Genomic DNA, 27373 nt, shown 5'->3' with positions numbered 1-27373 from the left:
TAAGTAAGGTCTTGTAGGTTGGGATGCTCAGAGTCTTGACTTTGCACAAGACCCTGAGCAGCAAGGGAACTGGAGAGAAGGTGTACAGAAGAGTCTTTCCAAGGAAGTAGAAACCCATCTGCCAAAGAGTCGAGGCTGAGACCTCCCCAGGAGCAAAACCAATAACATTTTCTGTTGGTCTTTGTTGTAAATAGGTCCTTTGGAGAGCTTCCCTCTCCCCCATGCAAAAGATTGACCCAGCAATGTCTGGACATAGAGACCATTTGTGGCCATCGGAGAAGGTCCTGCTCAGTCAATCTGCCAACATGTTCTGCTTCCCTAGAAGGAAAGCTGCTTTGAGATTAATTGAATTGGTTATGAAAAAATTCCAGAGGCGCACTGCCTTCTGGCATAGCTGGATCAACTGAGCCCTTCCCTGTCTACATAAACAATGGTTGCAAAGTTGTCTGTTAGAAACAGCAAACTCTTTTCTGCATATGTGGAAAGAAGGCTGAGCAGGCTAGTCTCACACCTCTTAACTCTGATGTTTATGAATCAATAGATCCTGAGGTGGCCAGAGACCTTGAGTCTGCAGGAACCGCAGTATGAGCTCCACAACCCAGAGCTGATGTGTCTGACTAAAGTGAGGGCTGGTAGTAGGGAAGTGACAGGGACCCACACACAGTGAATCAGAGGGTCTATCCACCAAACCAGGGATGACAAATCTGACATTGGCACCGAACCACCTTCTCCAGGTGATGTCAACTTGGAGTATACACAGACGCTAGCCATGCCTGAAGTCTTCTGAGGTGTAGCCTGGCGGGCTGAACCACATACATACAACCTGCCATGTGACCCAGGATGCAGATACAGCTGTACATTGTGGTGGAGAGGGTATGCTTTCAGTTGCAGCACAAGACTCCATTGTCTTGAACCTGAATTGCGGCAGCAAAGCCTTGATAAAGTCTAAGACTGCTCCCAATATAATCTATCCTTTGTACAGGTTTGTGAATTGATTTTTCTCAATTCACTAGGAGCGTCAGTGGGTTGAATGTGGACAGGACGGTGGATATACTGGATAACACCTGAGTCTCAGACTGACCTCTGATCAACCAGTCGTCCAGGAACATGTGAACCCCTGATTTTTGAAGATGTGCTGCCAGTACCATCATGCATTTCGTGAACACCTGAGGAGTAGCTGAGAGACTGAACAGGAGAACCATGAACTGATAATGGGACCCCTTTATGGGAAACTTACGATGGTCATGTCATATCACAACATGGAAATTAGCATCCTTTAAGTTGAGGGCAGCACACCATGTCTCCAGGGAGGAATAATCTAGGCTAGGTTAACCATGCGGAACTTAATCTTCAGGAATTTGTTTAATTCTTAGATACAAAATAGGCCTGAGACCCTCTTTTGCTTTGGGAATCAGAACGTACTGGAAATAGATGCCTTTCCCCTGACTCCCAGTGGAACTTCCTCTATGGCCCCTGCTTGAAGTAGTGACGGGATCTCCTGCTGAAGGATGATCTTGTGACATTGGTCCTTGAAGAAGGATGGAGAAGGGTTGTGGGAGGAGGGGTAGAAATGAACTGGAGGGCACATCTCATGCTTAACATCCACTGATCTGATGTTATGTGGGCCCAAGCACTTGGGAAGTGGGATAAGTGGTTGGAAAACAAAAGGAGGGAAATCAATAGAACTATAGTAACTATGCCCTCGACCAATGCATCAGAGTGTTTGTTTGGAATGAGGTGGGCGGACAGGATGAACTCACTGATGCTGAAGTGGAGGGCAGTGGAAGACACCTCCTCTAACTCCTGCCCTTTCTCCTCAGTGGCTCTTGAGACTGGGGAAGAAGATCATGATGTCTGTATGACTGCTGAAGATGGAACTGTTTCCCTCTCTTTAACAGTAGTAATTCCAAGAGATTTTAATGTTGCCCCAGAACCTTTTAGGCTATGAAGCCTATCGTCTGTCTTATTTGAAAACAAAGAGGGACCTTTGAAAAAGTGGTCCTGAATGGTCTGCTGGACTTTTGGGAGGAGACCAGAGAACTGTAACCATTAACATCTTCCCATGGTAATAGCTGATGTCATGATTCGAGCTGTCACACCTGCACCATATAAACTGTCCTGGAGAGCAGTTCTGGAAATCAGATGCCCTCGTCCACCATTACTGCAAACTCCTACTTACAGTCCTTTGTCAGTTTGTCTTTAAATTTTATAATGTTCTCCCAGAGGGTAAAGACAGCAGCTCAGGAGTGCCTGTTGGTTTGCAATCCTGAGTTGTAAATTCCCTGTAGAATAAAGCTTGTGTCCAAACAAGTCCAGCCTATTCACTTCTTTCAGCATCGACACTTGGTGACCTTACCTCTCCCATTCATTAACAGCTGCCAAGGAACCTAGGGGACGGTAGGACTACAAATATTCATATCCCTTAGAGGGGACATAGTACCTCCTTTCAGCTCGCTTTGCTACAGGAGGTAAGGAAAAAAGCATCTGCTATAGCACCTTGACTAGCTTCATAATGGCTTCCTTAGTTGGCAGAGTCACCCTGGCAAGGGTCACCACTATCAAGATGTCCACCCACTTGTGGGAGCTTTCACACACCTCCATCTGAATATCAAGAACAGAGGCCACACTTCTTGCTAGGTCTTGGTGAGCTCTGTGGTGGTGGTGGTGAATCATTTGCTGCCTGAAATGCTTCATCTGGTAATGAGGAAACAGGACTCTGATGTAGTAGCTGCTCCATGGCTTATGGTGGGGAAGCAGCCCGAGTTGGTTCTGGGTGCTTGGTAGCAATTTCAGTACCGGAGAATGATGTTTTTAGTGTCAATGTCCCTGGAGAAGTCTCAGTGACCCAGACTGAAGGCTACAGGGAAGACCTAGTGGGAGGGGGAATGTCCCACAGTGTCCAGAATGGCCACTGATAAGGGCCTCGGGCCCCAGCCTTGACAGGTTCATTGCCTCTTGAAAGGAGGATCAGGCCAGTGTTGAGACAGCTGCACTGCCCACGGTGCCCACATCTGTGATGGAGTTTATGTCCTCTTCCTTGTATGGGACACAGACAAATGTACCTTCGAGTCCAAAGATGAAGAGTCTGAACTGTTTGGCGCGAGGGTGTGCAGAATCTGTTGGTATTGGGGACAGGCACTGGAAAGAGGTACCAGGAAAATCATCACAGGCTTGGTAGGCCATGGTACCATGAGTTCCTGACAGTGAGGTGGGTGCTCCAGGTGCACATTGTGAACCTTTTGCATTGCCAGGGATACTGGTACTAAGAGGCTAAGTAGATCTCTTGTGGCTGCGTAAATCTCCAGAATGCTTGTGAGATGAAGTGGCTGATGGCTCTGTCTCAGACACCTTTCAGGGGATGCCCTCGATGGATCTGCCACAGACTCTAGAAGTAGCAATCCCTTCTTTAAAGCTGAAGGTTGCTCCTGCAAAAGATTCTTCACAGAATGTTTCTTAGAGTCTCTGCCTTTACTAGGCTTAGGCACCAAAACGACAGAGCACAGTACTCAATCTGAGGAAGGTCTAATTCTTTTCTTCAGTACCAATGAGTGGGACTGAGGAACCACAGAAATCTCTGGTGCATGCCACACCAAGGCCGACAGGTTCGGGGCACTCTCCCCATGCAATGAGTCTGATCTGGGCTGAAGCGCTGCCTCCGTGAGTAGACACTTGAGCCTCGCCACTCTGTCCTTGAGGAGAGCTTAAATACCTTAAAGGTGTGACATCTGTCACTGAGAGGAGATTCTCCCAAACACTCTAAACAGGTCAGGTGTGGGTAACTGACTGACGGGGTTTAGCGCAAGTATGGCAGGACAACCCCTTGTGAGCAAAGCATTGTTCTGGCACCCAACCCAGTACCGAAAAATGAAAAAACATAGTCCAAAAGACCAATCAGTAAAAACAGCTAAAACTAACTTAACTAATTCCTAACAATAAGAGGGTGTATCTATACAAAGGAGCGAGGAAAGCATTTATGATAACTAGCGTAAGATTGCTCTGGTAACTGTCACTGGTGGTAAGAAAGAACTGAGGGGAGTCAGGGCAGCTCCAACCTCTTATACCAGCATGCAGTGGTGTGAGGCAGGCGAGGGCGCTCAAGTCACCCCGATAGGTACAGCTGAGGGGAAAAAAGTTCTCCGATATGGTACACGAGGCAAGCATTCACACCTACAGTGGAATGGACATGTGCAAGCACTCAAAGAATAGAAATGGGAGATAAAGGCCTGAAACAAGAATTTTAAACCTAGGGACAAAAAAGTAATCAGATATCTTGGAGCAAGCAGCAAACAACTTTGGATACTGATTGTCTGAATTTTCACTCCCTTCCCCTACAAAACCATTCTCCTAGGACACAAACGCTTGAATGACAGGGAGAATGGTAACGTTGCTAGTGGTGGAGATTGTGGAAATAAAGGTCAGAAGTTTGGTTTTGGCCATGTTAAGCTTAACGTTATGACAAGACATCTAGGAGAAGATGCTGGACAGATCTCTATCCAGTCTCATATCTCAGTAAGTTGGGGATAGACAGGTAGATCTCCAAGTCATCATAAAGATGGCAATTGAAGCCAGGTGAGAACACGAAACTACCAAAAGGAAAGGTGTAAAGCAACAAGGGAACCCAGGACAAAGCCCTGTGGGACTCCACAGGCACAAGGAAAGGAAGAACAGATCTGAAGGAATGGCTAGAGAGGTAGGAGGACAATCAGGAATAGAGGTATGTCACTCAACTGTTCTACCACATCTTAGTAAATATCTATTTTTGTAACCCATGAAAGTCTGATATTCATGGGCTGAAAAGAAATATGGCAGCAAACACAAAGACTACCTGCTGAATTTTTATAAAACTGATATTTAAACAAAAACAAATTTAGACTGTCACATCTCAATGTTTAACAATGCAGAAGTTAACTGTACCTGGATGAGAGAGACTCTCCAATGAAGACTTCATTTAATGCTCTCACTGGCAAAAGATGTGGTCCAGAAACTTCAGATCCTGCAGGTATTGGGCAAATGGATCATTACTAAAACATGAATTATTGTGGCGAGTTTTAAATTACATTTCTAAAAACTGAATTATCAATTTTCTTAATCCATTAAAAATAGCAGTAACTGATTATAATTAAGAGTGCATAAGTTCACAATCTTAATATCTAATTTTCAGTTTTTCATATAGTTTTCCTGAAGAGTTCATTTTTCTGACAAACTTTTCAGGCTTGGTCTCTACCCAAACAGACTTCTTCCAGGAAAGTTGAGAAAAAACAGTTTGGATATATGAATCTGAGAAGAACGAAAAAAGTAAGTTTTGATTGTGTCTTGCCAAAAGACAAGTGGATGACCAGACAAGCTGAATTCTTCTCTTCATGGTGAGGGTAATTAACCACTGGAATAACTTATCTAGGGTTGGGATGAATTCTTCATCACTGGCAATTTTTAAATCAAGACTGGATGTTTTCCTAAAAGATATGTTCTATTTCAAACAGGAATTATTTCACGGAAATTCTATGGAGTGTCATGTAGGAGGTCAGACTAGATGATCACAACGGTCCCTTCCAGCCTTAGAATCTATGAATAGGTAGAGCTATACTGGATTATAGCAGTGGTCCATCTAGCCAAGTTTCTAGTGACCACTATCAGGCTATCAGAGGAAGTTACAAGAAATTCTACAAGAAATAGTTATGACAATCTGCTCACAAGGAAAGTTTTCTCCTAAACACCATTGTTAGAAGCTGACTTATGCCCTGAGGCATGAGGGTTTAATCATTTCCAAAATTCTTTTTAATCTTTACTGTTATAAGTCTCAGAGTGGTAACCGTGTTAGTCTGTATCAGCAAATACAACGAGGAGTCCTTCTGGCATCTTAGAGACTAACAAATTTATTTGGGCATAAGCTTTCATGGGCTAGAGCCAATGAAACCTTATGCCCAAATAAATTCGTTAGTCTCTAAGGTGCCACAAGGATTCCTCGTTGTTTTTGCTATAAGTCTGTATATTTGTTATCCATACAAATGTTCAATCTCTTCTGAATCCTGATAAACACTTAGCCTTAATACTTTATAAAAATCACTTCCCACAGGCTAATTATGCATTGAGTAAATAAGTATTTTTAGTTTTAAGATTTACCACTCTTCAACTTCATTGAACATCCAATCCTTTGTTTTTGTATTATGAGAAAGGATGAACATTCCACCTTCTCTACACCGTTATTCTTTATACTGTACCTTTATCATGTCCTCTCTTATTTGTCTCCACCAGTCCTGATCTTTTCAGTCTCTTGATAGTTTTTCTATGCTTTTCATCATTCTTGTCACCTATTTCTGAACCCCTCTAATTGTATTCCAGGTGAGGGTTTACCATTGATCAATGTAACGGCATTTTGCTATTTTCAGTATTAATTTCTATCCCATCCTTATTTGATCTTTTAAAAAAGTTACTATTGCAAACTGAGCAGGGGCAGAATATGAATGTTTTACAGAAGAACGGACCACTGGTAAATTTGCTGAGAGGAAATTGTGAAACTAGAAGAAACTACTCTCTTAATCACTGGAATTAAGGATGCAGCTGAAAACCTCCAGGACCTCATAAATCACCATCTGAGGGAACATCAGATCCACCTGCAAGGATATTTTACTGATGTTTAACAGAGAAGAAAGAGGCGACCAGCATCTCTTTTCATCCTGCTGATCCACAAGCACTGACTGGGCTATTGTAACACAAATTATTATGAGGTCTGTCAAGACCCTGCAATTAATATTTTTCAGGCAGGAATTAATCAGAGTTTTGTCTGACTCCAGAGGAGTCCCCAACTTTCCGAGGTGTCTGCAGCTAAAGTTCTCATTCAGATTTCATCCTTCTATTTCCAGTTACTCTCATGGTAGTGTAAAAAAGAAGAGCAATCACTTTCCTCGGTTCAACCTCCTGAGATCTTTTTCTGCCAGCATGGCTTGCGCATCCCTCATACTAAACTATGATTTAAGATTGATCATCTCCTTTTAATTAAAGTTTCCTCTTCAAAAAAGTTTATAATTATTTCTGGTATGATGATGATTACATTTGGCCTGCTCAAGATTAGGGTTATAGCTCGAAGAAGGGTTTACAAAAAGAAGTTATTTACCTTACTATAACTGTGATTCTTCAAGAGGCTGTAGTATGTGGAAAACCCACTGTTAATATGTTTGAACACAATCCATGTGAAATCTCAATTTTTGAATATCAGTGTCCATTGAGGCCACACGTGCCCTGTGCCTCCACATGTTCCCATACAAGAACATAAAAGGCAGGAGGTGATTGCGGTTTTCTCTGGGTTCCCTTGCAATTCTATGATCATGATGCTAAGGACTCCAAAATACAGGAATAGAGGGCAAGATGTTGTAATCCGTGTGGAACTCACATATCAAAGAACCCAAATAAATGTATGGTAAGTAACCATACTGTAGGCTAAGTAAGCATTCTATTTCCTCTGAGTATGCATCAGTGTGGATCCCTCTGTATAGGGGGCTCTGATTGTGAACATTCAGTCCAGACAGATCAATTATCATTTATGGCAGTAAATCAGGAGAGTTCAGAATGTTACAAAAAGAGCTTGAGAAGATTTATCCAAAGCTAAGATTCTGGCTCGCTGCCACGGGTGGGAAGAAGGAACTGAGGGAGGGTCATAGACACCCCGCCTCACCCTCTGTGCCCCTGTACGGAAGCACAGGGTGCACACATGGCCCAAGACACTGCCATTCAAGACTTCAATCTCACACTCCTAAAGCAGGGTTCACACTGCCACATATTGGAAAAACACTGCTTTGTCTAGAGGGGAGTCGTCAGCTTTGAAAGTTTGGGAAATCATATACAGTATCTCCAACTTAACATCGTCCCAGTTAACGTTGTTACGTCGCTGATCTATTAGAGAACATGCTTGTATAAAGTTGTGCAATGCTCCCTTATAATGTTGTTTTGCAGCCGCCTGCTTTGTCCACTGCTTGCAAGAAGAGCAGCCTGTTGGAGCTAGCTGGTGGGGGCTTGGAACCAGGGTGGGCCGGCAGCCCCCCCATCACCTCCCCTAAGTTCCCTGTGCAGCTGATGCCCAGCTTGCTGGGGGGTTCTTGTGTTCTCCCCTCCCCACTGCTGTGTGCTGCTCCTGCCCTCTGCCTTGGAGCTGTTCCCGGGAGCCTCCTGGTTGCTGTGCAGGGGAAGATGGGGGCAGAAGGGTGCTGATGTCAGGGTGTCCCCCTTCCCCCACTCCTGTACCCCATCTCCACAGACTATGGGGGAGACACACCACAGGGCTCAGGATGGAGGGAGCTTGCTGATCTACTTAAAAAGGAGGTGTACTTAAAAGTGGGGTCAGCATAGTTAAAGGGGCAATGCACGTCTCTCTCTCACCCCCCCTCCCTGTGTGTCTGTCTCACACACATATGCACCCTTCCCCCCCACACTTTGGAAAGTGGAAGGAGCGGTGCACTCCATTGGGATAGCGTGGGTTCATCATCATGTTCAGTTTCCGCAGGGAATGTTTGCAGCCACTGCCACGCGTGTCTCCTCCCTCCATTTGTGCTGCCTTGTAGAGTGTGAGGCTACATTAACGTGTTAACCCTTGATGAACTAGCACTCGGCTGAGCTGTCAATTAGCAGCAAGGCATTCCCTGGGAAATATCCCACCCTCTTACTCCACCACCTCCACCAAGCCTCACAATCATTATTGCTGTGTACATATTAAACTGTTTGTTTAAAACTTATACTCTGTGTGTCTGTGTCATAATTATATATATATATATATATATATATATATATATATATATATATATATATATATATATATATATATATGAGACACACACACACACACACACACACGTCTCTACCCCAATATAACACTGTCCTCAGGAGCCAAAAAAATCTTACTGCATTATAGGTGAAACTATGTTATATCGAACTTGCTTTGATCCGCCGGAGTGCACAGCCCCATCCCCTCGGAGCGCTGTTTAACCGCGTTATATCCGAATTCGTGTTATATCGGGGTAGAGGTGTATTTATATTTATTCTTCCCTGGAACCTAATCCCCCCCATTTACATTCATTCTTATGGGGAAATTGGATTCGCTTAACATCGTTTTGCTTAAAGTAGCATTTTTCAGGAACATAACTACAACATTAAGCGAGAAGTTACTGTAATAGATCCTATGGCCTGTTGATGCTCATCTCCCAGGGTTGATCAGTCAGTCTCTTCCCCATTCTTCCTAAAACCCCAACATTCTTACAGTTATTATTAACTATTTAGGAGGAAGGAAGGCTTTCATGTCTGTAATAAAACATCCAAACTATTACCCTATCATAGAAAGCGCAAATACTGGGAACTGTAAAACAGGCTCTTTTTTCTATTTGAGTTTAAACTGTAGTGTGTAAAAAAAGTAGTGTGTTCTTTTTAGGAATAATTTCATCTTAAAAAGAGTTCCAATAGCAAAATACAAGGAACACCATTTAAGAAGCTTAAGTCTTGCTACAGGCTATGGCAGATGAAATTTTTAAAATAGATAGTCAACTAATATATATGAACAATTTTAGAAGTTAACATGTATATAGTGTCAGGAAGACATATTTCAACACTCAAGACAGAGTCCCCGCTCCACTCAAGACAGAGTCCCCGCTCCACTCAAGACAGAGTCCCCGCTCCAAGAATGGGTCCTGATCTAATGGATCAACCGCACTTTCCGTGAGCTTGCGCTACTACATTTATGACAATTTTACAAGCTTATAACTACTACATCCCCAATAAAAAAATTTATTAAAGCTAATGTTAAAATTATATAATATACAGGTTGAGAAAAGTGTGTTTGTACATCTGGGTATAGTGCTTAGATTATCCACAAATACAAGGTTTGTTTTTAAAGTTATAAGATACAGATAGTGCATAATCGGCAATAACCCAAATTTAGGTGAATGAATTTAAGAATACAGTTTAGATATTTAGCATTCAAGTATTCAAGTACACTATCCATGAAAAAAGTTATACAGAGAGTTGGTGGCGGAAAGCAAAATATATCCATGAATGAAGATTGTCCCTCAGTAATTGAGAATTTAGGATAGGTTGTCCATTTAGAAAAAACAGTCCATTAGGAAAGTATTTGAGTTATTTTATTACACAACCAACTGACCATTCAAGTGAGCACTGCTAAGTTTTGTTGATTACATTCATAATACCAGCTTCAACCTACTTTGATCATGGAATCTTCCATTAACGTGGGCCCTGCTGTGCTGCTCCTGGCTTAACTGCTGTTCATGCAAATCTACAGGGGTAGGGTTAATACCAGTTCCTTCAAGATACATCCGGATTCGCTGCCGCCACTGCCACCTTAGAAAAGGAAGAAAGATTGGTACCAGTGTTGGAGCAGTCAAACATTCATCAGATAAGGCCTTCATTTCACTCAGTCACTGGAAACAATGATTTTATTTGATAGAATCATACTCAAAAAGTAACTAGATAGAGCAATTTTTTTTTTTTTTAAATGCAGGAGAGGTCCAAATTCATAACTCAGTTTAAAAAGCTTACCAACTTCGACCACCAAATCTATCAATTATAATTCAAATTAATTACAGAACTGATACAAACATGTATTTCACATCCATTTCTGTTTTGTTAAATGCTGATTGACAAATTCTCTGCGTCTGGGCATATCCACAGAGGAATAGACACAGGGACCAGCACTCAAAGAAGAATGGTACTTACATGTCCTTCCCTTTTCTCTCCAAATTGTTGCAACATTCTGTCTATTTCCCAGAGTAGAAAAAACAATTCCTCCTCACTTTTTTTCCTATTTTACCTGGAAGAAACTACAGCAGTTTCTTCTCTAGTTTTGAGTAGCAAGCCTGAATATCGGAAGCAGTTACAAACAGATAATTGAAACACAGTGCCACCCACTTGGTGGTGATGAGAATTAAGGATGGTAATTAGCAGCAAACGATTTGCTTATCAAATCACAACATCCCTCTCTCAGAAGGCTCTACGGATAGCCTAAAAAAAGAGACTAGATTGAAATAAAATCCTTTATTGTTTTATTTTGTTCCTCAAACAAGTTGAGCAGTCTCAACTTTATACAAACCCATACATGAAAAAATACATGACAGCACATGAGTGCTAATGGAACCTTTATATCATCTCACCGCACTATGTATTATTGTAGGTGGGGCTGGTGATACCACACTATTAAGGGTGCCCCACACTTCCCATTACAAGATGCTTATAATTTTTCTAAACTGATCATCAGTCTGCCTCCGGTAGAATTTTTGGGGAAACTTCCAGCCAAAATTGTTCAGAGGTTTCTGAGCGAGAGACTGGGGAAAATATGTTTTGCCCACATTAAAAAATTCTGGTAACCTTTTCTTTGAGCCATTCTAGTGCCCCCAGGTTTTGGAGAAGGAACTTTGAATTTGTTATGTGGTATCCTTTTCTGTCATGGATGTGCCTTCTGCTGTCCCCATGAAAATCCATGCAAATTTTGCCAACTTATAAGCTTCTGAAAAACTGCAAGTCACGTGCTCAGTGGAGACTTGTTATACTTTAGCACCTAAAATCCCTAAAGATTCCATCCTCACTGAATGTGCTTGAACCTCTCACAGCTCCTAGCTCTGATCAGACTGAACATGCTCCCTCCATCCCACAGCTACAAAGACAAAGCCAGACTTTCCCTGTCTTTAAAGGCAGCTGTGGGCCAGGGCCATACACTGGAAGGGACAGCAGGGAGCCTCTCTTCTGTGTCGTCCCCAACCCCGGTGATATCTAGGCAGCATGAAACCTGATTCGAATGCAGACAGAATAGAAGCCAGACCGGGGGGAGGGAAAGGAATTGATTGAGTCACGAAGTCTGGTGGGACTGGCACTGGGGAAAAGAAACTAGGACTGGGAGCCAAAGGATGTGGTATGGGGAAGCTGGGACTAGTTGAGCAAGGAGATTAAAAAAGTGGGTGGGGAATTGGTCTGGCTGGGTAAGGAGACAGACTACGGTAGGTGGGGGGGGGAGGGGACAGGAGAGATTGGGAATCTTACTGGCACTATTCCACTTGTAAAGACATGTGTTTAAGTTACCATGAGTCCAACAGGTACAGGACTCAGATAAAGAAAATTAAAAAAAATAAATGTAAGCCACCTCCTGAAGTGATCCAAAATAGCTTTTTCGATATTAAAAGCTAAACTGGACTCCAGTAATCACTTGTATTTTTAGATTGACAATTCAAGAATCCCTTGTACCATTTCCTTCAGAACTGATAGAAAACTTCTCTCTTAGACAAGACCTAGTATAACAACTTGGAGGATTTTAAACTGGAGGACGGGGCAAAATTGGGTTTATAACAAAAGCCAAGCTGGAATCTTACCTGTGGAGAGGCTAAAGCCTTCATCACAATAGGTTTAGTTCCAGAGGTATTAACAACACCAGAGCACTAGCATACAAGTCTACAAGCTGCAATAGCTTTTTAACACCATGTCATCTAACATTGCTGTGACCAGGTCTGATCAATTGTTGCAGCAGCATGAAGGCCAGCCACACCAGGACTCCAATATTAACACCAGTAGAACCACCACTTAAAATGGTGCAAAGTTTAGAAAGCTTCCTTACTATAGACCAGGTCAGAATACTACTGGAATTACCAGTGTTGAAGTGATACTCCATTTACCCATGCAGATTGAATCATCTAGTTATTCATACGTAGTCTTGATAAACTGACCATATTGGTTTGTTTCAGTCATGATGCGGCATGGCAGAGTTGACATGCCATAAATCCAGTTTATGTTATAATCGGACTACAAACTGAATTTGCCTGTGACAGTAAAAAACACACCAAATATTAAGATGTAAGGTTCCTAGCACAAAAGGGTCTATGTCTGGCCCTCCGAGGCATTACAATAATACACTGCAATTATGAGATTTATTTTCATGACTAGTACAATTTCTTGAGCAAAAATGTTAACATACAAATTATGTTTTAGGGTATATTAAAATTCCACAAATATTTTTTTCCCTTTCAATAAAGGTCTCAAATTTGGTATGTACCGGGGAACAATTCTTAGCCTGTTTCATAGCATTGTTTGTTCCACAGTTAGAGCTTGCCCTCTAATTCAAACTGCATTAAGATCATGCTTAATTCTAGTTACCTGCTCATCAGTTCTTGTACAAATGTCTAGTAGCTACAGCTAACAAGCAAGCATTAGCACCAAAATGCTTCCCTTGTTTTACTTCATGCCTAAGCCACTCTATTAACAATTGCAAGACCCTCACATTAGCAGTGATTAACTATGCAATTTGTATAATGTCAGAATAAGTTACCCTTCTATCCCTCTAGATACTAATATGGCCCTATTGATGCACTGAGTGCCTCACAAGCATTCATTAATTTATTTTCACAACAATCCTGTGAGGGAAGTATTATTTTACAAATAGGGAACCAAGACAGGGAGTTTGTGTCATTTGCCCAAGAGCACATCATTAGTTTCTGGTAGAATTAGAAACTGAACCTAGGTCTCCCAAACCCCAATTCAATGTTTTAACCACAAAGGCTCAAGGTCATCCTTCAAGGTGTTAAGCCTCAAAATTCAGTTCATGATTTAATGCACTTATTTTATTAATGTTCTTCTCTTGTTTGTACAACTGCCCATCATTACACATGCTCTCCTCAGGAAATATATTTTGTAAAAACAAAGATGATAGAATCCTACCTGAACTCACCACGATAAAACTTCTGTAATGCTTCTGGAAAGGAGTGTGTATATCGTACAGGCAAACACAAATGGCCCTCAGATCTAAAAGTGAAAAGACGACAGAACAATAGAGGTGGCAGTCAAATCAGTGAGAATAGGACCCTTTTGGGAACACCCTGCTAGCTACATCAAAACAAAATTCGATTTTCATTTCCTGTGGTTGTGATCTCTCTCACTAGGAAGTCAGGCATTATTCAGTGGCAATGGGTTATAGAGTCCTTCACCTGTAGGTAGAGGAGTCAAATCCAGACAAGGATGCTACTGGCGTTACTGCTACCAGGTGGCTATTTGGTAGCCTATGTGAAAACAAAATATGACTCATCTCAATGGACAAGTTATATACATTCAAAATCACAACTAATATACCTAGGCAATCTTGCTGGCAATTCTTGCAAAGAGGCAAACAATTACACAGCACAGACCTACGCTGTTATCCCTAAAGGACAGGACTAAGGCTCAATGAAGAAGTGTGGGCAAACTTGCACTGCCTGTTATGTACCTTTTCTGTGGCTACAAGACTTCAGTCTCCAGGGTTGTCAAACCACTTTTCACCAGTACTATATTCAAACATGTCTTTTAAAAACTGGCAGCTAAGCAGTATTTTTCTGCCCTCAATCTGAACTGGCATATGAAAGGTATTTGGTTTTTGTTTTTTTGCCATGGCAGCTCTGACTAATAGGATGCAAAAGAGCAGAATGCCTTAGGCTACCAAATATTTCATGTGAAATGAGGAAATGGATTTACTTACACACGCTTACTATGACCATAGGCAAGTCACTTGATCTGTGTTTCTGTAAATGGAGAGACTGTTTTCCTACTCATAGTGGTTGTTGTAATTAAAGTGTTTGTGAGGCATTCTGATACTATGCAGATAGGGGGCCACATGAGTACATATATAACAGGGGTGGCCAACCTGAGCTTGAGAAAGAGCCAGAATTTACCAATGTACATTGTCAAAGAGCCAAAGTTATATATAATGATTGTATGCGTATATCTGTCTGTGTGTATATATCTATATCTATATATGTACACAATCATATACTTTAATAATGTATATTAAAATATACATTATAAATGCATAATGTATATTGTTAATAACAATTTGTCTTAACCTTTTACTTAGCAGGACTTCTGGCAATCTTTGCTTTCAACAATTCCCTTGAAGTTTGGTTTGTATTCAGTTGTGCTCACACGCAGCAGTTCTCTTAAGTGGCTGTCTTTCAAAATGGATCAGTGCTTGGATTTCACATTTGAGTGTTGAGAAAAAAGACGCACAAAGACAGGTCAAGGCAAACATCGAGATTAATTTTAGGGCTGCACCTCTGATGTTGGGGTATTTATCCTTTGGTACAGATTTCCAGAAAGTAAGGGTCCCCTCTGTCTTCTGAACAGTTTTCAATCTGTCATCTTCCAGAAGTTCTATTATTTCCATCTGGGATGCTGCTTCATCAGTGACTAAAGGGGGATTCAGACAATTTGTTTCAGCACTAAAAGGGTCAATCAAAAATCTGATTTGAGCTCTCTTCCACTGCAAATCTTGGAATCTTTCCTCAAAAGTGTCCTTAAGATCTTTAATCTTGCTCGTATAATCTAGTTGTGCTCCCTTTTAGGGGTTCTGCTGCATCTTCTTTTGATCTGGCTTGAAGTTGTGACATTGAAGGAAAGTGTGTCACCTCTCCCTCAAGCATTTGTCCGTGAAACATCTGCAGTTTGTTCATGAACACAAATACGCTTTGCGCTAGATCAGACAGCAACTGGAATTTTCCTTCTAAGTCTACGCTGAGTTTATCCAAATGCAGCAGCATGTCTGCAAGAAATACCAAATCTAGAACCCACTCAGGATCTGTAAGCGCAGGGTGTTTTCTGTGCTTCTCCTCCATAAACAATTTTACTGGTTTCAGGAGCTCTAAAAAACAGGAAATAACTTTACCTCTCAAGAGCCATCGAACTGCGCAGTGAAATGGCAAATCGGCAGGGAAGTCGTCTTCATCCAGTTCTTCGATTAGATTTTGAAATTGTCTGTGATTGAGTGCATTTGAGCGAATGAAATTCACAATGTGCAAGACAGGTTTCATGACATGATCAAATTTGAAATTTTTAGATACCAGTTGCTCCCAATGAATAATACAGTGAAATGTCCAAAATTCGGGAAAGCTCTCAGACTTACAAAACTCTACTAATACATTCACAGATCCCCAAATGGACAGAGCCCCATCCATTGCAATGGCAGTGAGCTTCTGTAAAGAGAAATGGTGTTTCGCAACTATCAACATCAATGCCTCCTTTAGATCTCGTCCATAAGTTCTGTCCTTTAGTGACAAGATATCAAGGAGTTCTTCCCTTACAACACAGTCGTCAGACACAGTCCGGACAAATACCGATAACTGAGGTTTATCCTGTACATCACATGACTCATCCAAAGTGATGCTCAAATACTCACACTGCTGAAGTTGCAAGTGCAGTTGCGATTTAATGTCACCGTTCAGGTTGGAGAGTCTGCGTTCTATTGTGTGGAGGAAAAGCTGCAGGCCAGAAATTTCCTTTTGTAGAATTCTCATTCTCTGGTGACAGGATTAAAATCATATCAGTGAGGCACGTTTTTATAAACTCGCCTTCAGAGTAGGGCTTTTTTGCACAGGCTATGTGCCAGCCACATAATAGGAGGCCAATGTTACAGTCTGCAATCAGTTGGTAAATCTGGTGAAGAAATGGGATTCTACATGTTTTTGTTTATTCAAAGTTTTCAGTTTTAAAGTGCGGAGTTCAGAACCTTGTGGGAATTCTTGATCCATATGTGCATGGCTAGAAGTGAAATGACGCTGCAAGTTTGAAGATTTGAACTGAGATGCACGTCTGGCAAAGACGACACATGGTCTTACCATTACGTTCAATGAAAAAGTACTTATTCTCCCACTCCTGTTGGAAGCCTCGATTTTCATCTGTGAATTTTCTTTTCCATTTGCACTTGCCTTCCATTGTTAGATGGTGTAAGAAAAATTTGGATTAAAAATTTCCACACCAGCTAATCACCGTGTGCTTTATTCAAGGAGACACAGGCATGGGCCAAGGGCTGCTGGACGCCTGGCTCTGCCCCAGGCCCCGCCTCCCACTCCTCCCCTCCACCAAGTCCCTACCCCCACCCCACCTCTTTCTGCCCCATTCCACCCCTTCCCCCAAGTGAGCCACGTCCTGTCTCCTCCCCTTCCCAGAGCCTCCTACTGGCCGCGAAACAGCTGATCGTGGTGGGCAGGAGGCCAGGGGAGGGAAGGAGGCGGCGCTGGGGGAGGCAGAGGGGTTGGGCGCTGCGTCCTCACTCCTCCCCTCCCCAGAGCCTCCTGCTAGCTGCGAAACAGCTGATTGCGGTAGGCAGGAGGCACAGGAAGGGAGTGGGAGATGCTGCGCTGAGATGCAGGGCTGCCAGCTGGCGGGAGACGCTTGGGGGGGATGGAGGGAGAGGGGGGCTGATAGAGCTGCCGGTGGGTGCTGAGCACGCACCATTTTTTCCCCCAGAGTCAGCTCCTGGCAGGAGCTGCATATTATCTTCTGAAGAGCCGCAAGCAGCTCTGGAGCCGCCGGTTGGCTACCCCGATATATAGCATACTAATAGCCCTACTAATTGGGCAGGTACTTTTTGGGAGTCTGTTGATAGCAGACCAAACAGAGCTTTTTAACCTCTTCTTTCTTTCTGGGACTTGAACAGATCTCCAGTGCTGTCTGTACACTACAGCAGGTATGAACCTCATCAGTTTCACTGTTTGGCATATGCGCACTTTTAAACAGACCATAGAAGAAGAGGTTAACTCACCTTGTGCAGTAACTGGAATTCTTTGAGATGTGTCCCCCTCTAGGTGCTTCACTTCAGATGTGCATGCACCCATGCAATTTTGATTGGAGATTTTCGGTAGCAGTGCATGTGCTTGCTGTACACAGCCTCATGGCCGGCACTGAGGCGATATAGGGCTGCGCAGGCGAACCACCCTCAGTTCCTTGTCCATTACAAAGTCCCTAGAGGGGACTCCAAAATAGAGGGGAAGGAGCACTGGTGGTAAAGCATCCATAGGGACACACATCTCGAAGAACTCCAATTAGCAAATGAGGTAAGTAATCTCCCCTTCTTTGAGTACTGCCCTTTGGGTGCTTAACTTCACGTGACTACCGAGCAGTACCCTCAGCCAGAGGTGGGAGCTTCGGAACTAATTCCAAGATCGAAGACAAGACTGCATTTCCAAGGGCGGTTTCTGATATAGAAGAATGGACCACCATGTAATGATTGGCGAAGGTGCGTATCACAGTCCAAGTTGCAGCCTTGCAAATCTCCACAATAGGAACATGTTTGAGTAATGCCAGAGAGAGAGAGAGAGAGAGAGAGAGAGAGGTATTTTGTGGAATGGGCTATACACTCTAGGAGGAGATTGTATATCAGGAGATTCATAACAAGAAATAATGCATCCAAAAATCCACCCGGAGCGTCTCTGAGTGGAAACCGTGATCCCTTTGGCTCTGTCAACAATTGATACAAACACGATGGGAGATTTCCAAAACAGCTTGGTTCTGTCCAGACAGAAGGCTAACCCCCTTCCAGTGTCCTCCCTGGTGTGATGTGGTTTCAGAAAAAAGACTAGGAGATGGATGACCAGGCTGATATGAAATTCAGAGAATACCTTAAGAAAGAATTTAAAATGTGGATGTAACAAAACCTCATACTTGAAAAATACTGTAAATGGGGAGGGGTGCACACCATTACACCCCCTATTCCCTGACTCTTTGGGCAGAGGTGATGGCCTTTTTGGTGATTATATTTGTGGAAAGGTTAAAGAGGTAATAGGAAGCTATTGGTTCAAAGGAGGTCTCATAGGACACCTAAAGTACCAAGTTTAGATCCAATACAGGAATGGATTCTTTAATCTGAGAGAAATGGTTCCTCAATCTCTTGATAAACCTCAATGTCATGGGATGAGTGAATACAGAAAATTGCTCAACTGAGCTATAACAGCTTTTCATTCCCACCCAGTGGGCTCTGATAAAACGCAGATAATCCTGACTTTCAATTTCAGAAGGTAGTCAAGAAAAGCCAAGAGGGAAGAATGAATGGAGGAAAGGCAATACTGGTCACACCAATGGTTCAATCTCTTCCACTTTTGGAGCTAAATATTTCACATGGATCCTTTCCTACTGTTTAACAACACCTGTTGTACCTCTGTGGAACAGGAAGTCTTTATTCCTACAAATCATGGAGTAGCCGAGCCCTGAAGAATTCCTAAGTTGGGGTGGAAGGTCTGACCAGCATCTTGAAAGAGGAGATGAGGAATAGTCGGAAGACACACTACTTGACAAACGGCCAGGTGAATGAGGTAAGGATACCAGAACGGTCTTGGGCACGTTGGAACTATGTGTATGATCTTGCCCTGCCTGATTTTGTTCATCACTTCTAATACTAGATGCATTGGGGGAAATGCATACAGAAGTCTCCTCATCCATGGAATGAGTAAAGGTTTTCCCAGTGAATGAAGGCCGAGACCCCCTCTTGAACAAATCTCTCTCAACTTCATGTTGGTGGCAGTGCCAAAAAGGCTCAACTCTAGAAACACCAAGGCCAGAAAGATGTGATTGAGAGTTCAAGAATCCAACTCTCACTTGTAATCTTGGGAAAAGTGTCTGCTGAGAGCATCTACTGCGTTGTTTTGTATGCCTGGAAGATACATCACCATAATGAGGATGTGACTGACTATACACCAGTTCCATAGTTTTATTGCTTCGGCACAAAGAGACAAGGATCTCACTCCCCCTTGTTGATTGATGTAAAACATGCAAGCTAGGTTATCTGTCATGAACTCCATAGATTGGTCTCTGATAACAGAGAAAGTTAATAAGGCATTCCTAGCTGGCCTCAGCTCCAGAAGGTTGATGTACAAATGCACTTTTTGAGTAGACCATCTGCCCTGAGTGGTATGTGTCCTTAGATGCGCCCTCCTTCCAAAGATGCATCTGTCATTATGGTAATTGTTGGATAAAGGGAACACACACACACACACACGTTATGAGGATCCTTCCATCAAGTGAGGACGTCTCATACTTGATGGGGGATTGATATCACTCTGTCCAGACTCTTTGTTCCATGAATAAACTGTTCTGAGTCACCCCTGGAAGCAGCAATGGTGTAACCTTGCATGATGTGTTACAATGGTACAAGCTCCCATATGTCCCAAGAATTGGGGACAATTTCTTGCCCAAGTCCGCGGCTTATCTGAATCTTTGCAATGAGGTATGATAGTCATGAGTCTTTCTGTGGCGATGTAAAATCTTGCTGGTACTGCATATAAGGATGCCCCTAAGGCATGTACAGGGGATCAGGGTGCACTTTTTGATGATGATCTGGAGACCTAGCCTGAGGAAAAAGGCTAAGGCTATCTTTACGGCAAAAAGAACCTTGTAAGACTGGTCCTTGATAGCCCACTGCCAGAACCTTTGAGAATACTTTCAGAGCAGAGGAAAGTCTGAATAGGAGTACCCGATATTGGAAGTGGTCCTGGCTGACCAGCAAGCAAAAGAATCTCTTGTGAGGTGAGTGAATTGCAATGTGAAAATATGCATCCTGAAGATCAAGGTCCGAAAACCAATCCCCTGGACCCAATGATTAAATTATTCCTACAAGAGGCATCCCGAACTTTTGTGCTTTCACAAAGTTGTTTAAAAGTCTTAGATCTAAAATAGGTCTCCATCCCCTCTTTTCTTTTTTTGGGACCAGAAAGTACTTGGTCCTCCTGTGCTGAGGAGGAACTGGTTCTATGGCTCCTAAACATAGCAGGGACTTGATCTCCTCTCTCAGCAAGTGCTTGTGAGAGGAGTCCCTGAAAAGGGATGGGAGAGACGTAAAAATGGATGGAGTAACTCAACTTTCTGACCTCCAATGCCCATCTGTACTCTTTTCCCATGCTAGCTGAAAGCAAGGGAAATGGTCCACATAGGGAGGGAGGTGGATAAATTGATGCACCCAACATTCATTCATAAGACTGGGTTAACTATAGTGCGTTGGTGACAGAGAGATGCAAATTTATACTCCAGATTACTCTATATGATTTACAAGAGACAGAGATCAAGATTTTCAAATTTAGGATACAAATTAAGATCCCAAATAAAACTGTTACTTACCTGTAGAGTAACTGTTGTTCTTTGAAATGCATTGTGCACAAATACATTCCACTACAGGTATAAGTGTGCCCAATGCACTTGAGTTGTTGTCTTTATTCCTACAGACACATCTGCTGACAGGTATTTTGAAATAAATTACCAAAATAATTGAAAATGGCGTGACTATATGGTGTTATTTTGACAAATAAAATATGCAGAATTTTAAAATATTGTGAACAGAATTTTTATTTTTTTTTTAAACACAGAATTCCCCCAGGAGTAGTTAATTGACACAATTAACTTGAGTTTACATGATTGCATGTGCAAATCTAGACACTGTAAACATTTATTCATGGACAAATATTTGTTCCTGGTTCCATGGCTGGGAACAAACTTGTGACCTCTGGAAAAGCATTTGTGGAGTGTTTAGATCATGTACAATTCTATTAGCTTGAGTCGCCTGTCAATTAACTCGCATTACAAAAAGACCAACAACTCTAGCCTAGGAAAAGCCCAACAGCAGTCAAGAGACTTTCAGGAAGCAAGAAATATTCTCACCTTGAAAAAAAATGTATACTTGCTTTTTGCTGTGGAGCCAGCATGGGATTCAAATGATATTAGGCTCACATGAACATGGATGGAAAGAGCTACTGACTATGGCTATAAGTAAAAACATATCTGCTTGATAATACTGTTCACCTTAATAATGGCAGCAGTCTAATCTGATAACTAAAACTGCACACTGAGTAATAATTGTACTCTATGTAGTATGTATAGTACTGTGGTTTATGTTAAGTAGAGAGACTGCTTTCCCAAATGTGGTGTTCTTACCTTTCCGGATCAGTATTTACTCCAATAACTGGTTTAAATCTGTCAAACACTTTACTAGCTGCCAGCAACATTGTGCCATCACCTAAAGAAAAATAGCATAAAGAACAGCTGATTACTTTTACTTAAGAATTTAAGTATTCCAAACTAAACTGAGTGTCATATACAAACATTAACGTTGCAATCGTATTTTTAATGTTTTTATATAGGCAGTAGGTTAAATAGGTTGCACAAAAATAAAACAATGAGTTGTTATTCTGCACTGAAAACATCTGTCTGGCCTTCAAACTGAATGTTGGGTACTGCCAAGATATTAAATGAATTCAAAATTGCAGTGAAAATCCAAGGTTTATAAGAAGTACAATGGAGCAGCACTGAAAGCACCACTTATCTGATGCTTGGACAACATATTTTGCATTGGAAAAATCTTAGATTAGCATCTGTGGAGGTTTTTATAAGTTAATGAAAACTGGAATTTAAGAAAAGCCAAACTTCTAGGCTACCTTTTCTAAGAAAAAAGGGGCTGTTAATTATTTTTTTTTTTAATCAGAACTACATCTAATACGAGAGGGGAATAAGATACATCTGTAATACATCATGCACTTCAGAAATAGCATTTGGGTTTTAGTTCTGCTTCAACTGTACGTGATGTTCTCTTTTTAAATTATGGCTTCCAGTTGTTTATTATCCAACAGAGGTCTTAGATGTTTTCCTAATAACGGGGCTTTAAAAATCCACCACTCAGGTCAAGTAGGAATCTTTCCCACGTATGTACCATAAACTTCTTTAAATTTTAAGCTCTCCTTTGAAAATACATATTAAATTTCTAGCCCTCATGTTTGCAAAGAGGATCTTCCAAATGTGAGCAAGTGTGAACTAATATAGACCCAAGAATACACTGCAAACAGCTCCAGTATCTCTCCTAATAATTATAGTTTTTCCAACAAAGTAAAAAACAGAATTCCATCAGTTTTCACTGCTGCTATTCAGAACTGTGTATGCAGCTTTGAAACTGACAAGAATCAGGTCAATTTCTCTGTTGCTACTTTAGAAAGCAATAAGCAGCAGCACGGATGGGTAGTGGAGCTATCACTGGGGAGGACCACCAAAAGTCAGAGGCTAAGGGAAGGAAAAAAAGTAATAGACATTCCCTCAAAAGCAGCAACCAGGAAAGAGGTAGAGCAGCAGAGACCAGAGCCCCCTTGCAGCAGCGAAGAAATTTTGTATGAATGAAGAAGAGAGACTGTTCTTCCCAACTTGCAGGAGAGGGGATTTGGAGGCCTTCGAATTTGTCAAACACCTACTATCCAAAGGCTAACACTAAAGATGAAACCCATAAGAAGCATCTAGGGACAACTACCTGGAAAGAATCCCAACAGCTGACAGGGTATATGTTTTGCACTGGGACACTGGGATCCCCCTCTTTCTGAGGGGTCTTTGAATTAGTAGGTTTAGTCTTCTGGCTATTATTTTAGTTCAATGAACAAGCTAACTGGATGAATGAGAGTGTGAGCAAGAGATTTGGTTTAGGGGGAAAAGCGAAAGTAGTGGGAGAAAAATAAATTGCTCATCTTTATTACCACAAACACCTAAGCATGACAGGGTGTCTAGCAGAACATACTGTTTGTTTTTTTACACAAGTTGAGCATTTATTCAATTTTACAATTTACATATTTCATGCTGTATCACACAAACTTCCCCAAAGCCACTAAGCATTTGTGTTCACTTCCTAAAACTCTAAAATTAAAGCAAGAGGGAAAAGGGGGTAAGTGGGACAAGTCATTTAATTATGCCCCGATTTACTTTTGCCAAATTAATTATAGCAGATATACTTTCAATATAAATGGGTATACTTTCTAATGAGTGAAGCATTTTAATTCTTCATACTGCTTCAAACACATCTACTAAAATTTACTTAAATCCAAGACCCCTTTTCCCAGGAACAAGTTAATACCTCCTGCTGATATAACAGCATCTGCCCATCGAACTGTCTCTTCATCATATTCTCGGCGTTTAACAAGACGGACCTCGATCTGCTCATTCCTAAAAGATACAGAGATAGTTTGACAAGGAACCACATAGCATACTAATTCAAGCTTTCAGGGGAATATGAATGTTAGGGGGCTTATTCCTTCACCCTCTCACTTCCCTGGTCCTTCTCACATGAACAGAGAGCAACAATACCCGAAGTCCGAAGGTGCAAACAATTCCATGTTTTTTGGGATGAACTTCCAGCAAGCATGATTCCAGTTTCCTTCCTCAGTGTCCCCCTTCCCAGCTCTGACACCACAGAGCCTTGCCTGTGTCCCTGTTCCCATCCCCCCAGCGAAACATGATTCCAATTCCTCCACCCCCATTCCCTGTTCCCATTTCCCCCTTACTTCCTGATTGACTGCAGACTATATAGTAAAACTTGAGTTCTGCTTAGCTATACCTTAACTAATCATTTTACTGAAATTTAACTAACCAATCCTAACACATTGTAACATTATTTAACCAATTATATCCCACCACCTTAATTGGTTTACACCCAACAAAATTAATTATACAGCAGACAGAAACAATCACAGAACCAGACAGATTATACAGACAAACAAATAGGGAAGTGGATACTAGAGTGATAGAACAATACAGAAATGAGGATTTCACATCCCAGCTATTGTTAAGTGAGTTCTTGCCAGACAGGATGCTATTAAACTTAAGTTTTCTTTAAATCTTTTAGGCTCTTCCCTTTGTCTGGAGGTGATAGATCGGATCACCTTTCTAACAGCCCCAGGTTGCCTTATTTCAATGTGACCGTTCACTTCCCAGCTTATGGCTACCTCTGCTGCTTAGCCAAAGGCCTTACTTAGCCTGAGAAGAGGGCCTCAGACTGTCACAGTAAGAGAAGGCCCTTACATCGGCAGACAGTGATTTTGATTCTCTCTTTTATACTTCTATAACGAGCTAAGTAACAAGAATACACCTAAATTCTTAAAGTATAGGCCTTTGAAGACAGGCCTGAATATTTATACCCTAACAATGAAGTGCAGTGCAATTACATTTAGTTTATGGATATTGTTGGTCAATGTACTCTGACATGCTCTAAATAATATGAACTAGTACCACACATTTAATATAATGAGTTAGCGATTATCCTGGGGGGGAGTAAGTATAAAATAGTTAAAAGACTTAAAATGCCCTGTGTATGAAAGGCTAGGTAGGCAACATTTTAATTAAATCAGTTTTGTGAAAGGTATTTCGCTAAGTTGTTCCACTGTGTACACAATCACTAACATTTATGTCATTTGTTTGCTCTAGCCAGAAACTTCATGCACTAGATACACTTGGTCTAACCAGAAATCACCACCTTCTTTATTCAAACTCTTCCTTAAAAAACCCTCACTTCAGCCTTCAGTTTTAAAAGGGATTATCTGCATTTACTACAATTTGACTTCTGATTAACCGATGTACTGTACATTTAAAGTGTTATCTTATTTACTTTACAGCTCCTGGGGCCAGGCTGCACTATACACTGTACACCTGTGATCTATTTACATCATAATCTCAGTCTAATTACTCCATATGGAGTAACACATCAAGTTAATAAAGAATCTAAAGAAACAGATCTCATGGGTAGAGCAGGGAGGGGACAACATGCTACAGACCTAGTAGGAATGGTCTTTGAAACCAATGTGACAAGGCAGCCAGCCAGTCAACATCAAATAGCTTGAGTGAGCAAGGGTTTGTGATATAGGATGCAAGTTCTTGTAAAATAATCCAGTATAGACCTTGAAAACAAACATTCCCAGACTTCAGGGACATTTGGTCACCCCAGATATATTTAGTGAAAAATTATTTTAGTCTGTCACAGACCATCGCTAATCTGTATGCTCTTACCGTAAACTGTCTACAACATGCTCCACATTTTTTGTATGAATATAATGTCGCTCCAGTAGTCCACCGTAGTTAGATCCCTTCAATGCAAGCTGTAGAAGACAAAGTAACTTTGAAGCAGCCAACCAATATAGAGAACGCTATTAGATGAAGTAAACAGAAAATGAACACATGCGGATTTAAAGTACTAGTTTAAGACTAACAAGCCAGAATGCATTTGAGAATTAGGATTATGATTATCAGTTAAACCTGAAAAGAGTTCAAATTAATATTGTGCTATAAAACCTGTCTGCAGAACAGGAGGAAAGGGCAAAAAAAAGAAAAACTCTGAAACAATCCTGTTCTATATAGCTGATAATTATATTATTTTTGGCATGGCTAGCCAAAAGGAGATAATATTCTTCAAGCTATGTTTGAGATAAGAACAAAGTTGCCTAACAGAATTATAAACAACATTCTCTCCTGTATAAAAATGTAGTCTTAAAAAATAAACAGCTTTTGAAATTTGTCCCTGGGACCCATAACAGATTTTCTAAACAATCTGTACCAAACAAGATAAAGTAAATAGTTAACAGTTCATTATAGCATCACTCTCTCCTTGAAAAGCAGCTAAGGGATTTATTAAGGATCATCTCTTTTCAGTACCGTTTGAAGAACTGTTCAGATATTTAATACTACAGAGGAATGCATCCAGCTGCAAGGAAGGGTGGTCTTATGATGAAGAACCAGGATTCAAGACATCCAAGTTCAATTCCAAGCTTTGTCACAGACTTCCCATCTGATCTTGGTGTGACGCTCTGTACCTCGGGAGAACACCCTGCACCCCCATGTTCATCCTTATGATTGTGTGGTATCCAACGCAAAGTTTGTCATGTCGGGTGCCTTCGAAAGACTCAGGATGCACTGAGCATTGTTGTTATAGGTTGTAATTTCATGTATATAGTTATGAAGCTGAAAATGTGTCCTCATGGCTTAAAATAAGCCCAGGTAAAACTCTCCAGGAGCAGAGGGGCAGTTCACACCTCATCAGGGCATGTATGGGACAAACCCAGCCCAGCCTCAGAGGAACAAAGGACGCTGGCCTAGGCAGCAACAAAGGATCTGTTGGACTCTCAAATGAGTCACCTCCCTTCCCTTGGTCAGTTTGGGACTACAATGAGGTAATGCTCACCTGACTCTGAAGTGGGGAGGGGGCAAAGCCAAGAGGGAAGAAAGAACATGATAAAAGGGAGAGATGTTTGCCATGCTCTCTATCTTCCACCTCCATCTACAGACACCAGCACCAAGCGACTGAAGCGCTGAGCCAAGGAGAGAGCCTGGCTGAAGGCCAACCAGCCAGCCTATGGTGAGAAGCATTTAAGTTTGTAAAGGCACAGGAGTGTTACCATCAGCTTAGAATGCGTTTGCTTTTATTTCATTTGTCCAAATCTGACTTGCTGTGCTTTGACTTACAATCACTTAAAATCTATCTTTTGTAGTTAATATATGTGTTTGTTTATTCTACCTGAAGCAGTGCCTTTGGTTTGAAGCATGCCAGAGACTCCCCTTGGGATAACATGCCTGGTACATATCAATTTCTTTCTTAAATTGACAAACTCATAAGCTTGCAGGGTCCAGTGGGCACATCTGGACATTGCAAGATGGAGGTTCCTAGGGTTGTGTCTGGGACCAGAGATATTGGCTAGTATCATTTGGTTGCACAATCCAAGCAGCGGCTGGCCAAAAGTGCTCACTCACGTAGCTGGGAGCAGCTTACATGCTAGAGGCTGTGTGTGAACAGTCCAAGAGTGGGGGTTCTCACAGCAGA

General features: G+C 41.7%; 1 protein-coding gene across 3 annotated transcripts in view; it reads right to left on the bottom strand.

Annotated features, from left to right (window-relative positions):
- Positions 1-27373, bottom strand: part of NADK2 (NAD kinase 2, mitochondrial) — an 89850-nt gene that overhangs the window by 29824 nt on the left and 32653 nt on the right. For all 3 annotated transcript variants that reach the window (XR_008445292.1, XM_054031313.1, XM_054031314.1), the window contains exons 2-7: positions 25570-25658; positions 23645-23733; positions 21694-21775; positions 13693-13776; positions 10199-10335; positions 4915-4993 (exon numbers count right to left, since the gene is read on the bottom strand). Coding sequence is in view for 2 of the 3 variants with exons in the window: in XM_054031313.1 (XP_053887288.1) it covers positions 4915-4993; positions 10199-10335; positions 13693-13776; positions 21694-21775; positions 23645-23733; positions 25570-25658 (560 nt within the window). In the remaining variant the exon portion in view is untranslated. The remainder of the gene's footprint in view (positions 1-4914; positions 4994-10198; positions 10336-13692; positions 13777-21693; positions 21776-23644; positions 23734-25569; positions 25659-27373) is intronic.

This window comes from Malaclemys terrapin, chromosome 6 (assembly GCF_027887155.1).
Source record: "Malaclemys terrapin pileata isolate rMalTer1 chromosome 6, rMalTer1.hap1, whole genome shotgun sequence".
In the NCBI taxonomy this organism is placed as follows: Eukaryota; Metazoa; Chordata; order Testudines; family Emydidae; genus Malaclemys; species Malaclemys terrapin.
This window is presented reverse-complemented; position numbering and strand designations above follow the sequence as displayed.